Source organism: Microcaecilia unicolor, chromosome 10 (genome assembly GCF_901765095.1).
Source record: "Microcaecilia unicolor chromosome 10, aMicUni1.1, whole genome shotgun sequence".
In the NCBI taxonomy this organism is placed as follows: Eukaryota; Metazoa; Chordata; class Amphibia; order Gymnophiona; family Siphonopidae; genus Microcaecilia; species Microcaecilia unicolor.
This window is the reverse complement of record NC_044040.1, coordinates 102,241,333-102,261,707: the sequence shown is the minus strand read 5'-3', so window position 1 is coordinate 102,261,707 and position 20,375 is coordinate 102,241,333. Positions and strand designations below refer to the sequence as shown.

General features: G+C 49.5%; 1 protein-coding gene across 1 annotated transcript in view; it reads right to left on the bottom strand.

The window, feature by feature from the left end:
• Window positions 1-20,375, bottom strand: part of NUP205 (nucleoporin 205) — a 1,281,456-nt gene that overhangs the window by 967,777 nt on the left and 293,304 nt on the right. Inside the window, exons 12-14 of the mRNA XM_030216143.1 lie at window positions 17,283-17,492; window positions 4,116-4,215; window positions 3,882-4,019 (exon numbers count right to left, since the gene is read on the bottom strand). Coding sequence (XP_030072003.1) covers window positions 3,882-4,019; window positions 4,116-4,215; window positions 17,283-17,492 — 448 coding nt within the window. The remainder of the gene's footprint in view (window positions 1-3,881; window positions 4,020-4,115; window positions 4,216-17,282; window positions 17,493-20,375) is intronic.

Genomic DNA, 20,375 nt, shown 5'->3' with positions numbered 1-20,375 from the left:
CTCCGCCGACGTGGTCGGGGAGCCTTCCTGGGAGGCTACCGCACTCGGTACCGCAAGCGGCACTGATGTCGGAGACCTCACCCCGGACAATGGGCCAGCCGGCGCCTCGCTCGACAGTACCGGTGGCGCAAGCACCCCTGGTACCGGAGGGGTAGGGCGCAACAGCTCTCCCAGGATCTCTGGGAGAACGGCCCGGAGGCTCTCGTTCAGAGCGGCTGTGGAAAAAGACATGGAAGCCGATGCAGGAGTCGATGTCAGAACCTGTTCCGGGCATGGAGGCTGTTCCGGGCTGTCCAAAGGGGAGCGCATCGACACCTCTTGAACAGAGGGCGAGCGGTCCTCTCGGTGCCGATGCTTACTGGGTGCCGACTCCCTCGGCGACCCACAGCTCTCGGTGCCGACACGGGAAGGGGACCGGTGACGATGCTTCTTCGATTTTTTGGAACGAAGCACGTCACCGGAGCTTCCCGGCACCGACGAGGAGGACGCAGAATCCAGCCGTCGCTTCCTCGGGGAGACCCACCCGAAGGCTCACCGCCACCAGCAGGGGAATGGACAGCCCTCACCTGCACTCCAGACGAAGCACCACCGTCCGACGACATCAGCAGACGAGGAGGTCTCGATACCACCGACGCCGACGCAGCCCTCCGATGTCGCCCCGATGCAGAGGGTCGATGCCTCGATGTACTCGATGCAATCGGGGGCGAGGATGAAGGTCCGGGCGCCTACGACGTCGAAGCAGTCGATACTCCCGATGCCGATGCCGACGAAGAGCCCGAGAACAAAACGTTCCACTGGGCTAATCTCGCTACCTGAGTCCGCTTTTGCAAAACAGAACACAGACTACAGGCCTGAGTGCGGTGCCCAGCCCCCAGACACTGAAGACACAACGCGTGCCTGTCAGTGAGCGAGATTACCCGGGCGCACTGGGTGCACTTCTTGAAGCCGCTGGAAGACTTCGATGTCATGGGCGGAAAAATCGCGCCGGCGAGATCAAAACTCGAAATGGCGAAAATGGCACCACAAAAACAGGGGGAAGAAAAACTTTGACCGAGGCCTAAATAGGGCCTACCCCGACGACGAAAGAAAACTTACCGGGGCAAAACTAGAAGTACGGGAAGGGAGAAATATAAAGGTCTCCTTCCGACACCTCTTTTTTTTTTTTTTTTGTACAACGAAGTCGAAAAACGACGCGCGAGGTCAACTTTGGGGCGCGAACGGCGAAACACGACCGTACCGAGCGCGGACAAAAGAAGACTGGCCGGCACGAGCCGGTTTGGGCGGGAAGACGGCCGCGCATGCGCGGTGCGCATCGGCGCGCGAGGACTAGCAAAGGACTTTGCTAGAAAGTGTTCCGATTGGAGGGGCTGCCGTGGACATCACCCATCAGTGAGAACAAGCAGCCTGCTTGTCCTCGGAGAATCATCCTTTAAGTCCAGAGAGCGTAGCTAATCTTCTGCCTAAATCACTGGGATTAAGGTGCCTATGGCAACCATTCTGAACTTTTCTTTAGACAGATATTTGTTCAGGGACCAGTACCTGGATTAGAATCCCTATTTAACTTGGTAGAATGAGCTCAACTGCACTGGCCTGTAAAAGGGAAGAAAGCTCCTAGAGTTGAAAGCTCACAGGGGGCAGCTTGGAGGAAGTGGTCGCCAATGCAGGATGTAATCCAACTAGATTATTTTGAGTACCCACTGGTCTCAGGTTACAAGGATACCAGGAAAAAATTCTTTCTTGGAAAAATAATAAAATCAGCCTCCTTCTTAGTAGGTCATTTACTTCAGCTATGCTCTTGAGAAGTAAAAAAGCTCATTCTCTGCTTTGACTGGGGAACTGACTTGAGAATTCTGTTGCCTCAAACCGGAGCGAGACGTACGAGCCAGTTGAGAAGAGCAAGAGGTAGAAAGATCCTACACCTTTGACAGAAGTAGAGTTTCATCTGATGTTCCCTGGAAAAGGAAGATGTAGCAGAAGGCTGAGAGAGCAACTTGATGGTAATCAGCACGTTTTGTTGATGAGGTCAGCATCCTCCTATACCTTGTTGCCAAAAAACTTCTCTCTCTGGCAGGGGGCATCCACTAACTACTCCTGAACCACTGTTTCTAGGTCGGGTGCATGCAGCCAGGTGAGATTGCATACTTGGATACACAGGAGAGGCCATGGAAGCCATATCAAAAACATCATAGGTTGCCTGAGCTATGTGCTTGAAATACTGCGCCTACTTGACTATTAACTGATGGATCTCTGCAGCCTTCTCAGGTGTTCACCAAGGACTTCAAGTACATACTACTCATGAAGAGCTACTTAGAATGAATGTGGAAAGTCTGTAATGCATTCTGAAAAACCTTACAGAGAATCCAAAGTCCAAGAATCCCGTCCCGAGGACACCGAGAAATAAGTCAAGGATCATTGGGCTCTGGATTTGACACCATACTTGTAACTTCTTGAATCTGGAAGAACCTTTGGAGTCTGTACATAGAGTCTGCCTTATTGTGTATAGGCTGAACAGGGGGAGGTGAGGGCCTCTCACAGTCATCTATACAAACCTGAGGCTGCTGTGAACAAGTATTGTCTCAGCTTCTTTAGGAGAGGCATCAAAGTCAAGGATGTCCAACATCTCTGGCCTGGGCTCATCTATAAACTCCAATTTAAATGGGATGACCTCATCCCATTTATGTCTCTGACAAAACTTACGGAGAAAAGTTCTCCGAGGGAGACTTTTTCCTCTAATAATGGCAGGGAGAGATCTAAGGGGAGTTTAGAGATTCCACCTGGAAGAGATCTTCTAGTACCTCAACAGAAACCAGAGTGCTCTGACTCACATTGAGGAAAACAGCCTCTGCCTGACTCATCACAACTAGGCCAATGAGAAGACTCCAAGTGAAAGCACTGAGGCAGAGTGAGGGACCAGGTCCTCTTGGACATCTGGCAACAGAGATGAGATTACAAGAATCAGCATCACGGTCAAGCCCCAATACGCCAGGCACCAATTACAGGTATTGGTGATACCAGTCCTGGAACACTGGATGTACCTTTTAAAACTGCTGGGAGTTTGAGATGTTGGGGAAGATAGATGAAGTGAAATCAAAATAATCAATAATTAAAAAACAGAAACAACAGAAAAACAATACCCCAACTGGAACGCTCAGACCTAAGCGGGCCAACAAACTGCAGAAAAAAAAAAACTAAGAAATTAAAGGGAAAAAACGGCCCCATGCAAGACAACGAGGAAGAAATTTGCCCCAGGCACACACAATGAGAAAGAAAGGCCTGACAACGATGGGCAGGAAGGTGCACATGCATGCACAGTGGGACCCTCAAAAGCTTCTGGCACAGAAGTAGTGGAATATTCTCATACAGGGCTCTATCAGATGAAGTCTTTCTTGTGTACAGCTCTGTCTTCTTTTTCAGAGAAATTAAGTATCTCCAGAGCCTTAGTGATAAGGGAAGGTAGTTCTTATGGAAGAAACGGTGCAAAACCAACCCTCCTTACATAGCTGCAGCTGATTGCCTCTCTCTGAAGTTTTATTTTCCCCCAAAGCAAGAGATTATGAAATTAGCCAAGAAAAAAATTAGGGGAGGAAAGGTGGGGGTGGGGGGGAGGACCTGGAACCATCAGGTGAACCCCAGAATAGACAGGCATCCACATAAATACCCTGAAGTTTAACTGATTCCAAAACACAGGCCAGGAGCAAGTGCCCGCAAACCAGAGCTGCGCAGAATGTGTTTTTCCACCTGTTGAGATAGAGAGAAATATTGACTGGAAGCTGCTGCACAGTAGCTTTTAAGGCAGAGCTTCTATTTCCACCTGCTGGTAGGTGGACATAACCCGTAAATTCTAGATCTGTGGAACAAAATGGAACTCTGATTTAACATACCAGGGAAGGGAGCATAAGAATCAAGCTGGGTCACTCCTTCTTCCATCAAATTCAAACACAATTCCAACATTGGAGATTCATTCAGAAGATGATGCATCAAGTTGAATCCTGGTGCTTTGGCTGCAATAATTTCTTCTCCTACAAGAAAAAAAAAAGCATATATTCAAATATGACTAGTTGTCTATACATCAAAGACTTAATCCATTTAATGGTAAAACAAAGCTTCACACTGACCTTGAAGTTCTACACACTGATCAACAAAGTCTTCAGGCTGAGGTTCATAGTCTCTCAGCAATTTGTAAAAAACTTCAAGAACCACTTCTGCCACCTCCCACTACAGAAAGCCATAAAGAAAATATTTAATTCAAGCAGATCCCCCAAAACATTTCAGTTTCTGCACAGTACAAAAAAAGCTAAAAAGAAAAGAGTACAAAAACATTTATCTTTTAATCTTAGACATCTGTCCATTAGATATTAAGAATAGAAAGCCTGGTGATCAAAGCAAATTATGTTTTTGGCAGCAGGTAAAAAATGCAAAACTGGCTTATGAATATTTTCAGCACTGCTTCATATAAAATCAAATTAAAACATCTAATTAGCTAAATGGCCAAATTTTATCTATAGGAAAAGGGCAAAGGAAGACTATACTGAGGAGTTTCTCTTGATGTCTTCAAGAAAAAAGAACCCCATATTTATTCCAGTAGGTTTTTTTTTTGCCTTAGTATTTTTATTAATTTTTGTTACAAAAAGTAAAACAAGGATCAACAATCATAAAACATGAAATGTTAAGTAATTTTGATTAAGGATCCAAAATAAAGAGAAAAAAAACATGAGGATATATGATACAGTATGATTCATGCATATGCCATAAGTTACATATAATCAACATGAGATAGAAGAGATAAATATAAGTACATTTTATATTAGACATCTTTAAAATAAGATACTGGAGACCATTTTTTCTTATGCAAAGCAAAGCGAAATGATTTTTTAGCAAAGTATATTTATAAGTTTGAAATAATAAATTCCACCATTCTTGGAAGGTAGCTTGATGCAAGGTCTTCCAATGTGAAAAAATTACTTTCAGGGCTAAGGTCAACATGGTATTAACCAGAATACATTCCTTAGTGTTTAGACTATTTTTAAAACATTGGTCTTTAAGTATCACATATTTATATAGTATTGGACAAGGAAGGTGGAACCTACCAGCAATAACCATATATCTTTCCAAAATTTATGAATACATATACAATCAAATACAAGATGTTTAATATTACCTTGTTGAGATTGGCAAGACCAACATAAGTTGGAATTAGAGGGGTCAATCATATGTAATTTAAGAGGTGTCCACATGGATCCATGTGTGAAGAAATACAGGGATTGCTATGTTGATGATTTGGAACATTTAAATAAGGATCGCCATATCTGCTCCCACAATTTATCTGAAATAGATTGTTGAATATCTTCCTCCCAACATTTATGTAAGCCTATACATTTAATGGGAGATTTGCTTAAGGTACATGGGATGCAGCATTACCTGTGTGTTGGAGCCGCGTACTTATATCAATGAGCTCTGGGGTTTGAGACATTTGTTGGATCTGTAAATTACTTTTTTTCAACATAGAGCTAATCTGTAGCCATTGATAGAATTGAGAACCTAATAAAGAAAATTCAGCTTTCATATCTGAAAAAGATTTCCAGGTATGATTTTTTTAAGTCAATAAAATCATTAAGGACCCATATTCCTAGACGTTGCCATTGTGACCAGGAAATTTGATAATCAATTTTAAATTTGGAGTTGTTCCATATAGGCAGAGATGTGGTAATGGATCAAGGAATAGTTAATTTATCAAAAGATGATAATTTATGAATGACAATGATGGGATTAGAGAATATTTTTAGGAAGGTGCATGCCAATTAGATGAGAATGTATTAATGGGTCTATAATAGATTGTTTAAATATCAGCCATCTAGGCAATGAGACAACATTCAAGGGAATAATCCATTCCAAACCCTGACGTTTAGTGAAAGCTTTGTGATACGTTAAGAGGTCAAGGAATCTAACTCCGCCTTCCAATTTAGGAAATTTTAATTTGCTTATGGAAATTCTGGGTGTTTTAAGATTCCATAAAAAGTTGAGTAATTTTTCCAATTTTTTTATAGAAAGAACAAGGAAAAAAGAAGAGGGATCATGCTCAAAGTATATGTAATTTTAGGTACTATCATCATTTTGATAGTATCCGGCCTACCCCCACAATGTTAAATTTAGTGGGGATCATAATAAGGAGTTCTCAACTTTTGCAAAACTTTTGTCACAATTTTGATAGTGAGATCTCTATCAAAGAAGACAATTAATATTTAATAAAGGAGACTACCCATTTAAGAGTAAAACCTTGAATAGTGAACGCAGCAGTGGCGTAGCTAGGGTAGACGACACCCGGGGCCGGTCATTTTTTAACACCCCCCCCCCCCAAATCCAGTACTAGGCATACCATACCATAAGCAGTAATTTGTACGAGTCACACAAGGAAAAGGAAAGCATCTTAAACACTACAGTGAACACTAGAACATCAATTCACCTATTGTAAAACGAAAACAGACAGATTAGTACAGATCGTCGATCCTGCACAGTCAATGCCAACCGAAAGCCATGTCTTTTTCACAAACACAGATACACCCTAATCCACTATAGAATAAATAATAATAAACTTTCTATTTAGACAAAAATTAAACTGAAACTCCGATGCCAGACTCTGCATACAATGCAACACCACAGAAACAGAAAATGTCCCCTAGTACTGTGCAAAATATAAAGACAGCAGATGTAAATTTGAAAAAACTAACAAATACCAATCACCACTTTGCAAATTAACAAATAGCTTCCAGAGGCCAAAATCTCCTTCCTCAGGTCAATACAGTATAGTGCTGTTACAGTATCCTATCCTGACCTGAGGAAGGGGGTTTTGTTCTACTACTACTTAGCATTTCTATAGCGCTACTAGGGTTACGCAGCGCTGTACAAGTTTAACAAGGGGAAGGACAGTCCCTGCTCAAGAGAGCTTACAATCTAAGGGTAACAAACTATGTAGTCAGTGTAGGTATCATGAATGGGGAAGGTGGTTAGGCGCAAAAAGCAAGGGAGAAGATATGGGCTTTGAGTAAGGACTTGAAAATGGGCAGGGAGGGCGCATGGCGTATGGGCTCGGGAAGTCTGTTCCAGGCATAAGGTGATGCGAGGCAGAACGGGCGGAGTCTGGAGTTAGTGGTGGTGGAGAAGGGTACAGATAGGAGTGATTTGCCCTGAGAGCGGAGGTTACGGGTGGGAACATAGGGGGATAGGAGGGTAGAGAGGAAATGGGGGGCTGCAGATTGAGTGCATTTGAAGGTCAATAAGAGAAGCTTGAACTGTATACGGTAGCGGATCGGGAGCCAGTGAAGCGACTTGAGGAGAGGGGTGATATGAGAGTATCGGTTCACGCGGTAGATAAGACGTGCGGCGGAATTTGACAGATGGAAGGGGGGATAGGTGGCTAAGCGGGAGACCAGCGAGGAGAAGTCAAGACGAGAGGTAACGAGTGAGTGGACGAGGGTTCGGGTGGTCTGTTCAGAGAGGAATGGGCGAATTTTGCTAATATTATAGAGGAAGAAGCGACAGGTCTTAGCTACCTGCTGGATATGGGCAGAGAAGGAGAGGGAGGAGTCGAAAATGACTCCGAGATTGCGGGCTGAAGAGACGGGGAGGATGAGGGCGTTGTCAACAGAGACGGAGAACGGGGGAAGAGGAGAGGAGGGTTTGGGTGGAAAGACAAGGAGCTCAGTCTTTGCCATGTTCAGTTTCAGATGCCGGTTGGACATCCAGGCGGCGATGTCTGAGAGGCAGCCGAAACTTTGGCCTGGGTTTCGACTGTGATGTCGGGAGTGGAGAGGTAGAGCTGGGTGTCATCGGCATAGAGATGGTACTGGAAACCATGTGATGAGATCAGCGAGCCCAGGGAAGAGGTGTATATCGAGAAAAGAAGCGGTCCAAGGACAGATCCTTGAGAAACCCCAACAGAGAGCGGGACGGGGGTGGAAGAAGAGCCATTAGAAAATACTCTGAAGGTGTGTTGGGAAAAATACGAGGAGAACCAGGAGAGGACGGAGCCCTGGAACCCAAATGAGTAAATTATGATTGACGGTGTCAAAGGCGGCAGATAGGTCGAGGAGGATAAGGATGGAATAGTGACCTTTGGATTTGGCAAGGAACAGGTCATTGCAGACTTTAGAGAGTGCTGTTTCTGTAGAGTGTAGTGGGCGAAAGCCGGATTGAAGCGGATCGAGGACGGCCTGAGAGGAGAAGAAATCAAGGCAGCGGCTGTGGACAGCGCATTCAAGTAATTTGGAGAGGAAAGGTAGAAGGGAGATGGGGCAGTAATTGGAGGGACAGGTGGGGTCAAGTGATGGTTTTTTGAGAAGTGGTGTGACTACAGCGTGCTTGAAGGTGTCAGGGACAGTAGCAGTGGAGAGAGAGAGGTTGAGGATGTCATAGATTGAGGGGGTTAACTGTAGGAGAGATGTTGGAAAGCAGATTGGTGGGAATGGGATCAGAGGAACAGGTGGTGCACTTAGAGGAAGAAAGAAGGCGAGCAGTTTCCTCTTCGGTGATCTCAGGGAAGGAGGAGAAGGAGGCCAGGTTAGGTTGGTTGAGGGAGTGGGTTAAGAAGTCACAGGGAGGAGAAGGCTTGGAAGTGAATTCAAGGTTTATCTTCTGCACTTTATCGCGGAAGTAGTCAGTTAGTGTTTGAGGAGAGAGTGAGGGGGGGATGGGAGAGGAGGGCACTTTAATTAGGGAGTTGAGGGTGGCGAAGAGGCGACGAGGATTGGAGCCGAGAGAATTGGTTAATTGAGAATAATATTCCTGTTTGGCAAGGAATAGGGAGGACTGGAAGGAGGATAGCATGAATTTGTAATGGGTGAATTCTGACAGGGTGCGAGATTTCCTCCAGTCGTTCAGCAGATCGGGTGCAGGAGCAAAGGTAACGGATGCAAGGGGTTAACCAGGGCTGAGGATTAATGCGCTTAGTAGGGCGAGAGACAGATGGTGCTAGGGTATCCAGAGCAGTGGAGAGAATTTCATTGTAGGTAGAGACAGCCGTGTCGACAGATTCAGAAGACGAGATGGAAGGGAAGAGATTGGAGATGTGGGAGGAAAGGGTAGGGGGGTCGACAGCTTGGAGATTCCGGAAGGCAGTGGGTATTGTTGGGCGAGGTTGAGGGGGAGGGTGATGAAGTGTGAGGGTGATTAGGTGATGATCTGAGATAGGAAGGACTGAGGTGCAGAAATTAGAAGGTGAGCAGGAAGAGAAGAGAACGAGGTCGAGACAATGGCCATCACGGTGAGTAGGGGTGGTAGAGCATAGTCGGAGGTTGAAGGAGGATATCAGAGTGAGGAATTTAGAAGCATAGGAGTTGGATGGGTTGTCAACATGAATGTTAAAATCACCAAGAATAAGGGATGGATATGCGGGATCAAGAAAGACGGTGAGCCAAGCGTCGAAGTCAGTAAGGAATGAAGAGAGGGGCTTATCAGGGGGGCGGTAGATAACTGCAACTCTGAGCGGTAGTGGGTAGAATAGCCGGATGGAGTGGATAGTCTTCAGTGTTTTGTTCTCTGAAAGTTAAGTCAAAATGTATTAAAATTAGTCCAATAAAAACATTACCTTATTTACATGTTAAAGCAAAAAAAATAAAAATATGTCTTTTATTTACAGTTTGTTGTCTCTGGTTTCTGCTTTCCTCATCTTCTTTTCACAGTCTTCCTTCCATCCAGCATCTGTCTTCGCACTCTCTCTCTCTGTCCTCTCTAATGTCCCTTCCATCCACTGTCTGCCCTCTCTCTCCCTTCCATCCACATCTGCCCTCTATCTCTGCCCCTTCCATCCACCATTTGCCCCAGTCTGCCCACTTTCTCTCTCCCCCTTCCACCCACCATCTGCCTTTTCTCTCTGCCCCTTCAATCCATCTGCCCTCCCTCTCCCATCCATCCAGGGTCTGCCCTCCCTCACACTCCCCCCTTCCATCCAGGGTCTGTCCCCTCTCTCTCTGCCCCCTCTTTTCAGCCCCCTTATTCCACCTGCCCCTAGTTCCAGCCCACATCTCCCACATGCCCCCCTTTTCAGCCCCACTATCCCACCAGTCTCCAGCCCTTTTCTTCCATTAGTCCTGAGCTTCAGCCCCCAGCCACTTCTCCCTGTCCCCTTTTCAGCCCCCAGTTCCAGCCCCATTCATTCACCACATGCTTTGCATCCCCCCTTTTCAGCCCCAGACCCATTCTCCCACCTGCCCCAGGCATGGACCCATTTTCCCTCCTGCCCATTGTCAGACCCCAGTTCCAGCTTCAGACCCCTTCTCCCCTCTGAGCACCCCCACCCCTCCCCAATCCCCTTCTTCCCTCCGAGCACCCATCTGAGCTCCCCCACCCCTTCCCAATCCCCTTCTCCCCTCCGAGCACCCCTCTGGGCTCCCCAACCCTCCCCAATCCCCTTCTTCCCTCCGAGCACCCCCACCCTCCCTCTCCAATCCCCTTCTCCCCTCTGAGCTCCCCTCTGGGCTCCCCCACCCTCCCCAATCCCCTTCTCCCCTCTGAACTCCCCCACCCCTTCACAATCCCCTTCGCCCCTCTGAGCACCCATCTGGGCACCCCCACCCTCCTCAATCCCCTTCTCCCCTCTGAGCTCCCCCAACCTTTCCCAATCCCCTTCTCCCCTCTGGGCTCCCCCAACCCTTCCCAATCCCCTTCTCCCCTCTGGGCTCCCCCAACCCTTCCCAATCCCCTTCTCCCCTCTGGGCTCCCCCACCCCTTCCCAATCCCCTTCCCCCCTCTGAGCACCCATCTGGGCTCCCCCACCCCAATCCCCTTCTCCCCTCTGAGCACTCCCCTTCTCCCCTCTGAGCTCCGCCTCTCCCATCAGACCCCCCCCCCCGACCAGGTCCCGTCCCCCCTCGTGGCGAGCCGACAGAGCCCTCGTCTCCTGCCATCACGCTTCATTGTTTTTTCTAATCCATTGCAGCGACGCAGGCAGCGCTTCGCATCTGCCCTGCGTGTGCTGTGAAGAGAGAACATCACCTCGCTGGCGTCGGGCCTTCCCACGTTGTGTCCCGCCCTCTCCTGAAGTAATAACTTCCTATTTCCTCGAGGGCGGAACACAACGCGGGAAGGCCCGACGCCAGCGAGGTGATTTTCTCTCTTCACAGCACACGCAGGGCAGACGCGAAGCGCTGCCTGCGTTGCTGCAATGGATTTTAAAAAAAACAAAGGGTGATGGCAGGAGACGAGGACTGTCCGGAACACCCCCCCACCCGCTGACACCCGGGGCGGACCGCCCCCACCGCCCTTCCTACGCCACTGGAACGCAGACATCATTCAAAGGCATCAATTCGGTTTTGTCTCAATTAATTCTATTGCCTGATAGTTTTGAAAGCGAATGCTACATACCTGTAGAAGGTATTCTCCGAGGACAGCAGGCTGATTGTTCTCACTGATGGGTGACGTCCACGGCAGCCCCTCCAATCGGAAACTTCACTAGCAAAGGCCTTTGCTAGTCCTCGCGCGCTCATGCGCACCGCGCATGCGCGGCCGTCTTCCCGCCCGAACCGGCTCGTGTTCGTCAGTCCCATAAGTAGCAAACAAAGCAAGGGAAGACACAACTCCAAAGGGGAGGCGGGCGGGTTTGTGAGAACAATCAGCCTGCTGTCCTTGGAGAATACCTTCTACAGGTATGTAGCATTCGCTTTCTCCGAGGACAAGCAGGCTGCTTGTTCTCACTGATGGGGTATCCCTAGCCCCCAGGCTCACTCAAAACAACCACCATGGTCAATTGGGCCTCGCAACGGCGAGGACATAACTGAGATTGACCTAAAAAAATTTACCAACTGAGAGTGCAGCCTGGAACAGAACAAACAGGGCCCTCGGGGGGTGGAGTTGGATCCTAAAGCCCAAACAGGTTCTGAAGAACTGACTGCCCGAACCGACTGTCGCGTCGGGTATCCTGCTGCAGGCAGTAATGAGATGTGAATGTGTGGACAGATGACCACGTCGCAGCTTTGCAAATTTCTTCAATAGAGGCTGACTTCAAGTGGGCTACCGACGCTGCCATGGCTCTAACATTATGAGCCGTGACATGACCCTCAAGAGCCAGCCCAGCCTGGGCGTAAGTGAAGGAAATGCAATCTGCTAGCCAATTGGATATGGTGCGTTTCCCCACAGCCACTCCCCTCCTATTGGGATCAAAAGAAACAAACAATTGGGCGGACTGTCTGTTAGGCTGTGTCCGCTCCAGGTAGAAGGCCAATGCTCTCTTGCAGTCCAATGTGTGCAGCTGACGTTCAGCAGGGCAGGGAAAGAATGTTGGCAAGACAATTGACTGGTTAAGATGGAACTCCGACACCACCTTTGGCAGGAACTTAGGGTGAGTGCGGAGTACTACTCTGTTATGATTAAATTTTGTATAAGGAGCATGAGCTACCAGGGCTTGCAGCTCACTTACTCTACGAGCGGAAGTAACTGCCACTAAGAAAATGACTTTCCAGGTCAAGTACTTCAGATGGCAGGAATTCAGTGGCTCAAAAGGAGGTTTCATCAGCTGGGTGAGGATGACGTTGAGATCCCATGACACTGCAGGAGGCTTGACAGGGGGCCTTGACAAAAGCAAGCCTCTCATGAATCGAATGACTTAAGGCTCTCCAGAGATGGCTTTACCCTCTACACGATAATGGTAAGCACTAATCGCACTAAGGTGATTCCTTACTGAGTTGGTCTTGAGGCCAGACTCTGATAAGTGCAGAAGGTATTCAAGCAGGTTCTGTGCAGGACAAGAGCGAGGTTCTAGGGCCTTGCTCTCACACCAAACGACAAACCTCCTCCACTTAAAAAAGTAACTCTTTAGTGGAATCCTTTCTAGAGGCAAGCAAGACGCGGGAGACACCCTCAGACAGACCCAACGAAGCAAAGTCTACGCCCTCAAAAGCCAGGCCGTGAGAGCCAGAGACTGAAGGTTGGGGTGCAGAAGCGCTCCGTCATTCTGTGAAATGAGAGTCAGAAAACACTCCAATCTCCACGTTTCTTCGGTGGACAACTCCAGAAGTAGAGGGAACCAGATCTGACGGGGCCAAAAAGGCGCTATCAGAATCATGGTGCCGTGGTCTTGTTTGAGCTTCAGTAAGGTCTTTCCCAACAAAGGTATGGGAGGATAAGCATACAGGAGGAGAAAGGCATCCGACGCCAGTCTGCCGTATGCCTGTAGTCTGGTACACAAGAGAGGCAGCTTGTGGTTGGTCTGAGAGGCGAAAAGGTCCACCGAGGGAGTGCCCCACTCTCGGAAGATCTTGCGTACCGCTCTGGAATGGAGCGACCACTCGTGCGGTTGCATGACTCTGCTCAGTCTGTCAGCCAGACTGTTGTTTACGCCTGCCAGCTATGTGGCTTGGAGAAGCATGCCGAACTGGCAAGCCCAATGCCACATCCCGACGGCTTCCTGACACAGGGGGCGAGATCCGGTGCCCCCCTGCTTGTTGATGTAATACATTGCAACCTGATTGTCTGTCCGAATTTGGATGATTTGGTAGGACAGCCGATCTCTGAAGGCCTTCAGCACGTTCCAGACCGCTCGGAGCTCCAGGAGGTTGATCTGAAGATCTAGTTCCTGGAGGGACCACAGACCCTGGGTGTGGAGTCCATCGACATGAGCTCCCCACCCCAGGTGAGATGCATTCGTCGTCAGCACTTTCGTGGGCTGCGGAATTTGGAATGGACGTACCAGGGTCAAATTGGTCCGAATGGTCCACCAGTGCAGCGAATTGCGGCAACTGATGGACAGACGGATGAAATCCTCTAGATTCCCGGTAGCTTGACACCACTGGGAAGCTAGGGTCCATTGAGCAGGTCTCATGTGAAGGCAAGCCATGGGAGTCACATGAACAGTGCAGGCCATATGACCCAGGAGTCTCAACATCTGCCGAGCTGTGACCGGCTGAGACGCTCTGGTCTGAGAGGCAAGGGATAGAAGGTTCTGCGCCCTTGCTTCGGGAAGGAAGGCCTGAGCCGTCTGAGAATTCAGCAGCGCTCCTATGAATTCCAGAGATTGGACTGGCTGGAGATGGGACTTCGGGTAATTTATCACAAACCCCAGCAGCTCCAGAAGGTGGATAGTACACTGCATGGACCGAAGAGCTCTTGCCTCTGAGGTGCTCTTGACCAGCCAATCGTCGCAATATAGGAACACATGCACTCCCAGCTTGCGTAGATACGCCGCAACCACCACGAGACACTTCGTGAATACCCGTGGTGTAGAGGCGAGCCCAAAGGGCAGCACACAATACTGAAAGTGCCGTGTCCCCAGACGGAATCGGAGATACTGTCTGTGAGCTGGCAGTATCGGGATGTGAGTGTAAGCGTCCTTTAAATCCAGGGAACATAGCCAATCGTCTTTCTGAATCATTGGTAGAAGGGTGCCCAAGGAAAGCATCCTGAACTTCTCTGACCAGGTATTTGTTCAGGCCTCTCAGGTCTAGGATGGGGCGCATCCTCCCTGTTTTCTTTTCCACAAGGAAGTACCTGGAATAGAAACCCTGCCCTTCCTGCCCAGGTGGCACGGGCTCGACCGCATTGGCGCTGAGAAGGGCGGAGAGTTCCTCTGCAAGTACCAGCCTGTGATGGGAGCTGAAGGATTGGGCTTCCGGTGGGCAATTTGGAGGAGTGGAGGCCAAATTCAGGGTGTATCCGCACCGCACTATTTGGAGAACCCACTGGTCGGAGGTTATCAGAGGCCACCTTTGGTGAAAAACTTTCAACCTCCCCCCGACCGGCAGGTCGTCCGGTACGGACACTTTGATGGCGGCTATGTTCCCATGGATCCAGTCAAAAGCCCGTCCCCGGCTTTTGCTGTGGAGGCGCAGGGGGCTGCTTAGGCGCACGCTGTTGACGGGAACGAGCACGCTGGAACTGTCCCTGTGCCTGATGAGGCCTTCGGGCCGGCTGGGTGTACCTACGCTTGTTGTAGGCGTAGGGCGCAGCCTGCCTGGCCCAGGAAAAATGTCCACCTGCAGAGGTGGATGCTGAAGGCGCCCGGTGGGAGAGCTTGTCGAGGGCGGTTTCCCGCTGGTGTAGTTGGTCCACCAACTGCTCAACCTTCTCGCCAAAGATGTTATCCCCCCGGCAAGGGACATCCGCCAGTCGTTGCTGGGTGCGGTTGTCCAGGTCAGAGGCACGCAGCCAGGAGAGTCTGCGCATCACTATACCTTGGGCCGCAGCACGAGATGCCACATCACAGGTGTCATAGATACCCCTGGACAGGAACTTTCTGCACGCCTTCAGCTGCCTGACCACCTCCTGAAAGGGCCTGGACTGCTCCGGAGGGAGCTTGTCGACCAGGTCCGCCAGTTGCTTCACATTGTTCCGCATGTGAATGCTCGTGTAGAGCTGGTATGACTGGATGCAGGTCACAAGCATGGAAGATTGGTAGGCCTTCCTCCCAAACGAGTCCAGAGTGCGAAACTCCCGCGCCGAGGCGGTATCCCTCGAACTCCGTGCCCTCTTGAGAGCAGTCCACGACCGCCGACTCATGAGGCAATTGGGGCCGCATCAACTCTGGGTCGGAGTGGTTCCTGTATTGGGACTCCGCTTTCTAGGGGATGGTGGGGTTAGCTAATGGCTTCAGCAAGTTCCGAAGCAGTGTCTCTTTGAAGACATTGTGCAACGGCACCGTGGAAGACTCTCTAGGAGGTGGATGGATAGTCGAGGACCTCAAGCATCTAAGCCCTCGGCTCATCCACAAAGACCACGGGGAAGGGAATGCAACTAGACATATCCCTGACTAAGGAGGCAAAGGAGAGGCTCTCAGGGGGCGAGAGCTTCCTCTCCGGTGAAGGAGTGGGGTCGGAGGGAAGGCCCTCAGAATCCTCTGAGGAGAAATATCTGGGGTCCTCCTCCTCCCCCCACGAGGCCTCTTCCTCGGTGTCGGACATGAGCTCTTGCAGCTCAGACCTGAACCGGGCCCGTCTCGACTGCGAGGAACCATGTCCTCGATGATTGCGTCGAGCGGTGGACTCCCGCGCCGGCGGGGATGAAGCTCCCTCCATCGACGTCGACGGGGATTCCACCTGCGTGGCGGTCGACACCGGTGCCGCAAGCGACGTCGGTGTCGGAGGCCTCGGCATCAGGCTAGAGCACACCGGCGCCTCCATCAACGGCGCCGGGGGCGCAAGCACCCCCGGTGCCGGCAAAGCCTGGCGCATCAGCCCTTCCAGAATCCCTGGAAGGATGGATCGGAGGCACTAGTCCAGGCCCGCTGTCGGGAAAGGCAGAGGGGCCGGTGTGGGTGTCAGTGCCGGAAGCTGCTCGGGTCCAGGAGACGGTACCGAAGCACCCATGGACTGACGCAGCGACACCTCCTCAAACGAGGGGGAACGCTCCTCTCGGCACTGCCGCTTCCTCGGCGTCAAATCATCTCTGGAGGCGCCGGAGCTGCTAGTCCCGTGAGCCGTGTGCGACCCATGACGGTGCTTTTTTGTTTTCTTTCGGTGCCCCTCATCGACGCTCGGCGGCAGAGATGAAGAGGAGGTAGAACCCCCCCCCCCCCCCCCGGCCTCGAGGGATCAGGTCTGACAGGGTTCGGTCCCGATGGCCCTGGGTAGAGGGAGTGGCCGGGGTCGATTGCCTGCGCGGCCGCTCACCCCCGCCGTCGCTGGCAGGCCGACGGGCCAACGGTACCTATACTCCTGCGGTCGGTGCCATCGTCGGTGCTGATTTCGTCGACATCGGTACCGGTACCGAAGATGCGGCCGTCGACACCAATGCCATCGACGGGCCGGCGCAAGTTCCAAAAAGACAGTCCCGAAGAACTTGCCTCGCCACCTGTGTCCGCTTCCGCAAGCCGAGACACAAGGTGCACGTCTTGGTATTATGCTCAGGCCCAAGGCACTGGAGGCACCAAGATTGAATATCGGTTTGCGAGATCTGCCGGCCGCACCGACCACACTTCTTGAATCCGCTCGAGACCTTCAAGGACATCGAATGAAAAATCGTGTCGGCGAAGTCAAAGTCGTCGATGGTGGCGGTGAAAAGCACACCCGAAAAAAGAAAACGACCGCAAAATCATTATAATTCAGTTTAGACTGGGCAGGCTGGTTCTGTTGTGGGGGCTGCAGTAGGCTGTTTACTATACTGAACAGCTGCTTGCTTGAATTGGCAGCCTGTGCAATGCAATGCATTGTGAAAAATACTGTTTTTTGGTTGCTGTTAATGCTTGGCGGTACTACAAACCCCACTAATGCAGTCACACAGTAGCCTGTTTCCAGGCGATATGATTTAAGTGCTCCACACACTTGAATAAAAGGGCTCCTAAAATAAATATAGAAAGACATTACCTTCTCAGCAGCTTTTCTGTAAGCTCTTGTCTGAAAACGCAGAAACACAGAGTCCCTGAGGAACTGAAGATAGGGATCAAAACCAGGTGAACGGAGTCCAGCCCCCAAATTAGAAGGGAAGGAACTTTCTACTAGAGTGCTGATAAGTTCACAGAATGCCCGTGTCAAAGGGTATTCCTCACATCGAGACTCAATCTCATTCAGCTCCACCTGTTTCAGAAAAAGGATAAGCTCAAGAAATCAAACAGCAGAAGAAGCATCATACATTTTCTGTACAATTTTCTGAATTCAGATCACAATTCACACCCTCTCCAAATGATACCCACCAGCGACCCTTCTCTGGAGTAGCCCCCACACTCTGGAATGCACTGCCTTGTTAGTCTCACTCACACACACATACACACAAGGAGTGAAATGGGCCGAATATAGTGCAACAGGACATGTTTAGCCACTCCTACCATAGCTGATATAAAATGTAACCATCTTTCTAACCTCATATACACCTTTACATAAATTAGTCACCTTATTTTCTAACTCCTCTTACTCTCTTACCTATCTATATGTTAACCACCTCTCTTGACCTCATGTGCAATTTTATTAAATTAGTCGCCATACTTTCTAACTCTTGCTATTCTCTTACCTATCTATATGTTCCACCTTTGTTTATACCCTTCACTGTCAATTAAAGCGTTCTATTGCACGTTGTGTTGACATTGTAAGTAGTATACTATGCCATACTTTGTATTTGAACATTTTTAGTGCTGTAATTGACTATTGCTCATGTTTGATTTATTCTTACTGTACCACCTTGAGTGAAATCCTTCAAAAAGGTGGTAAATAAATCCTAATAGGTGGAAGAGTGGCCTAGTGGTTAGGGTGGTGGACTTTGGTCCTGGGGAACTGAGGAACTGAGTTTGATTCCTGGCACAGGCAGCTCCTTGTGACTCTGGGCAAGTCACTTAACCCTCCATTGCCTGCCGCATTGAGCCTGCCATGAGTGGGAAAGCGCGGGGTACAAATGTAACAAAAATAAAAAAAAATAATAAACAAACAAATTCATATTATACGCTTATATGATCAGGACTGTGTAAAGCTAAAAAGTGACATATTAGTGGGTTTAAACTACAAAATAGTAAGGATTACTACTCAAATCAAGGGATGTTTTTTAAATGTATTTAAATACATGTAAACTAGTAAAAAAGGCCCGTTTCTGACACAAATGAAACAAGCGCTAGCAAGGTTTTCCTCGGAGTGTGTATGTTCGGGAGAGTGTGTGTGAGAGTGACTCTGTGAGAGAGAGAGAGAGAGAGAGTGAATGTGCGAGTGTGTGTGTGTGACATTTTTTTTTGTGTGTGTTTGTTTTGTGGCGGGAGGGTGGAGGTTGGGAGGGACGATTGAATGAGGGTCTATGCGTGTTAGTGATAGAGGTGTTTTTTGGGAACTCCCTTGGGGGGGTGGCTGGAGGCATGGATGGTGAAGTTTGAGGGGGTAGTGTTGGGCTTGTGTGTCTCTGTGTGTCAGAGAAAGAGAGACAATGTGTATGAGTGTTACACTGTGTGTCTGACAAATAGAGTGAATGTTTTATTGTCTGGGGTGTCAGTGATACAGACATTGAGAGTGAGGGCATCTTTTTTTTTTTGTTAGTTAAATTAAGCTGTACCTTGTTTCTTTACAGGGGAGTCAGTCTTTATTGTGGTATAGGTGTTTGCAGAACAGATTTTTTTTTTCCTATCGCTGGTCTTTGTGGAGAGAGAGAGAGTGTGTGTGTCTGAGAGAGAGAGTGTGACTGCGTCAGAGTGTGTGTCACAGAGTGTATGAGAGAGATATTGTGTGAGAGTGGTGAGTGTCATTGGTTTTGTGATATTTTTGTTTTAAATGTTGGTTTTGTGTGTGTGTGTGTGTGTGTGTGTGTGTGTGTGTGTGTGTGTGTGTGTGTGTGAGAGTGAGGGAGGGTGGGGTGTATTTGGAGGTGGTGTGTGGCTTTGAGGGTGTTGTTGCAGGGTGTTTGCAGTTGAATGTGTGTGTTTCTGTGGTATTGTGCGTGTGTGTTTCTGTCTGTCCATGACCGACTGGGGGGGGGGGGGGGGGGGGGGAGTGGGTTGGTGAAATGTGAGGGTGGTTGGAGGGGGGTCAGCGTTTTTTGAGGGGTGGAGTGGGTTGTGTCCGTGTTGTTCCTGTTGTTTTTTTTTTGTTGTTCTGTCAAAGTAGGAGGAGTTGTTTTTGAACTTATGTGGTATTGTGTGTGTTTGTGTCTGTCCATGACAGTGGGTGGGTGGTGGGGGGGTCCGTGGGTTGGTGAAATGTGAGGGTGGTTGGAGGGGGTCAGCGTTGTTGCTGGGGTTTTGTTTTTTTTTTTGGGGGGGGGGAGGGTTGTGTTGTTCTGTCAAAGTAGGAGCAACTGTTTTTGAACTTAGAGGGGTTTGCAGTGGTTTTGGAGTTGTTTTTTGCGTGTTTTGGGCGGGGGTGGAGGGGGGTCTATTGTGCATGTGTGTTTGTGTCTGTTGATGACGGGGGGGGTGTGGGGGGGGTAAAATGTGGTGGTGGTTGGAGTGGGGTCGGCGTTTGTTGAGGGGCGGAATGGGTTGTTTCTGTGTTGTTTCTTGTTTTGGGGGGTTTTTCGTAACACCGTGGATGGAGGGTGCCTGCAAGTGTGAGGTAGGGTCGGGTGTTACAGAGGGACGAAGACCCTTGAGCGCGGGGGTAGAGGGTGGGTCCTCTACGCCCGGAGGCGTGTCATGACGGGAGGGGGGAGATTATGTATGATTTTTACGCCGATTCGGGAGGGGGTGTTTTGGTGGAGGAGGGGGAGGTCCGAAGTCTGATAGTAGAGGGCAGGTGTCCGGAATCTGTTGAGGTTGTCTGTTGCCGGGGTACGTGGTTCATTGTCATCTCGGGAGGGGCGCTGGTTTTGAGTGTGTTTGCGAGGTTTTCTGTGCTTTACCGGCGCTGTTCTTCTCGGTGGTTTTGTGACGTTGACGTTCGGGCAAGCTGTTTGGGGCGTGTTGCTTTCTTTTGGTTGGTTAGTGTGGCTAGTGACGTACCAGGAAGTTCCGACATCATTTCATCAGACGGAGAGCACGAATGGCTCAAGGT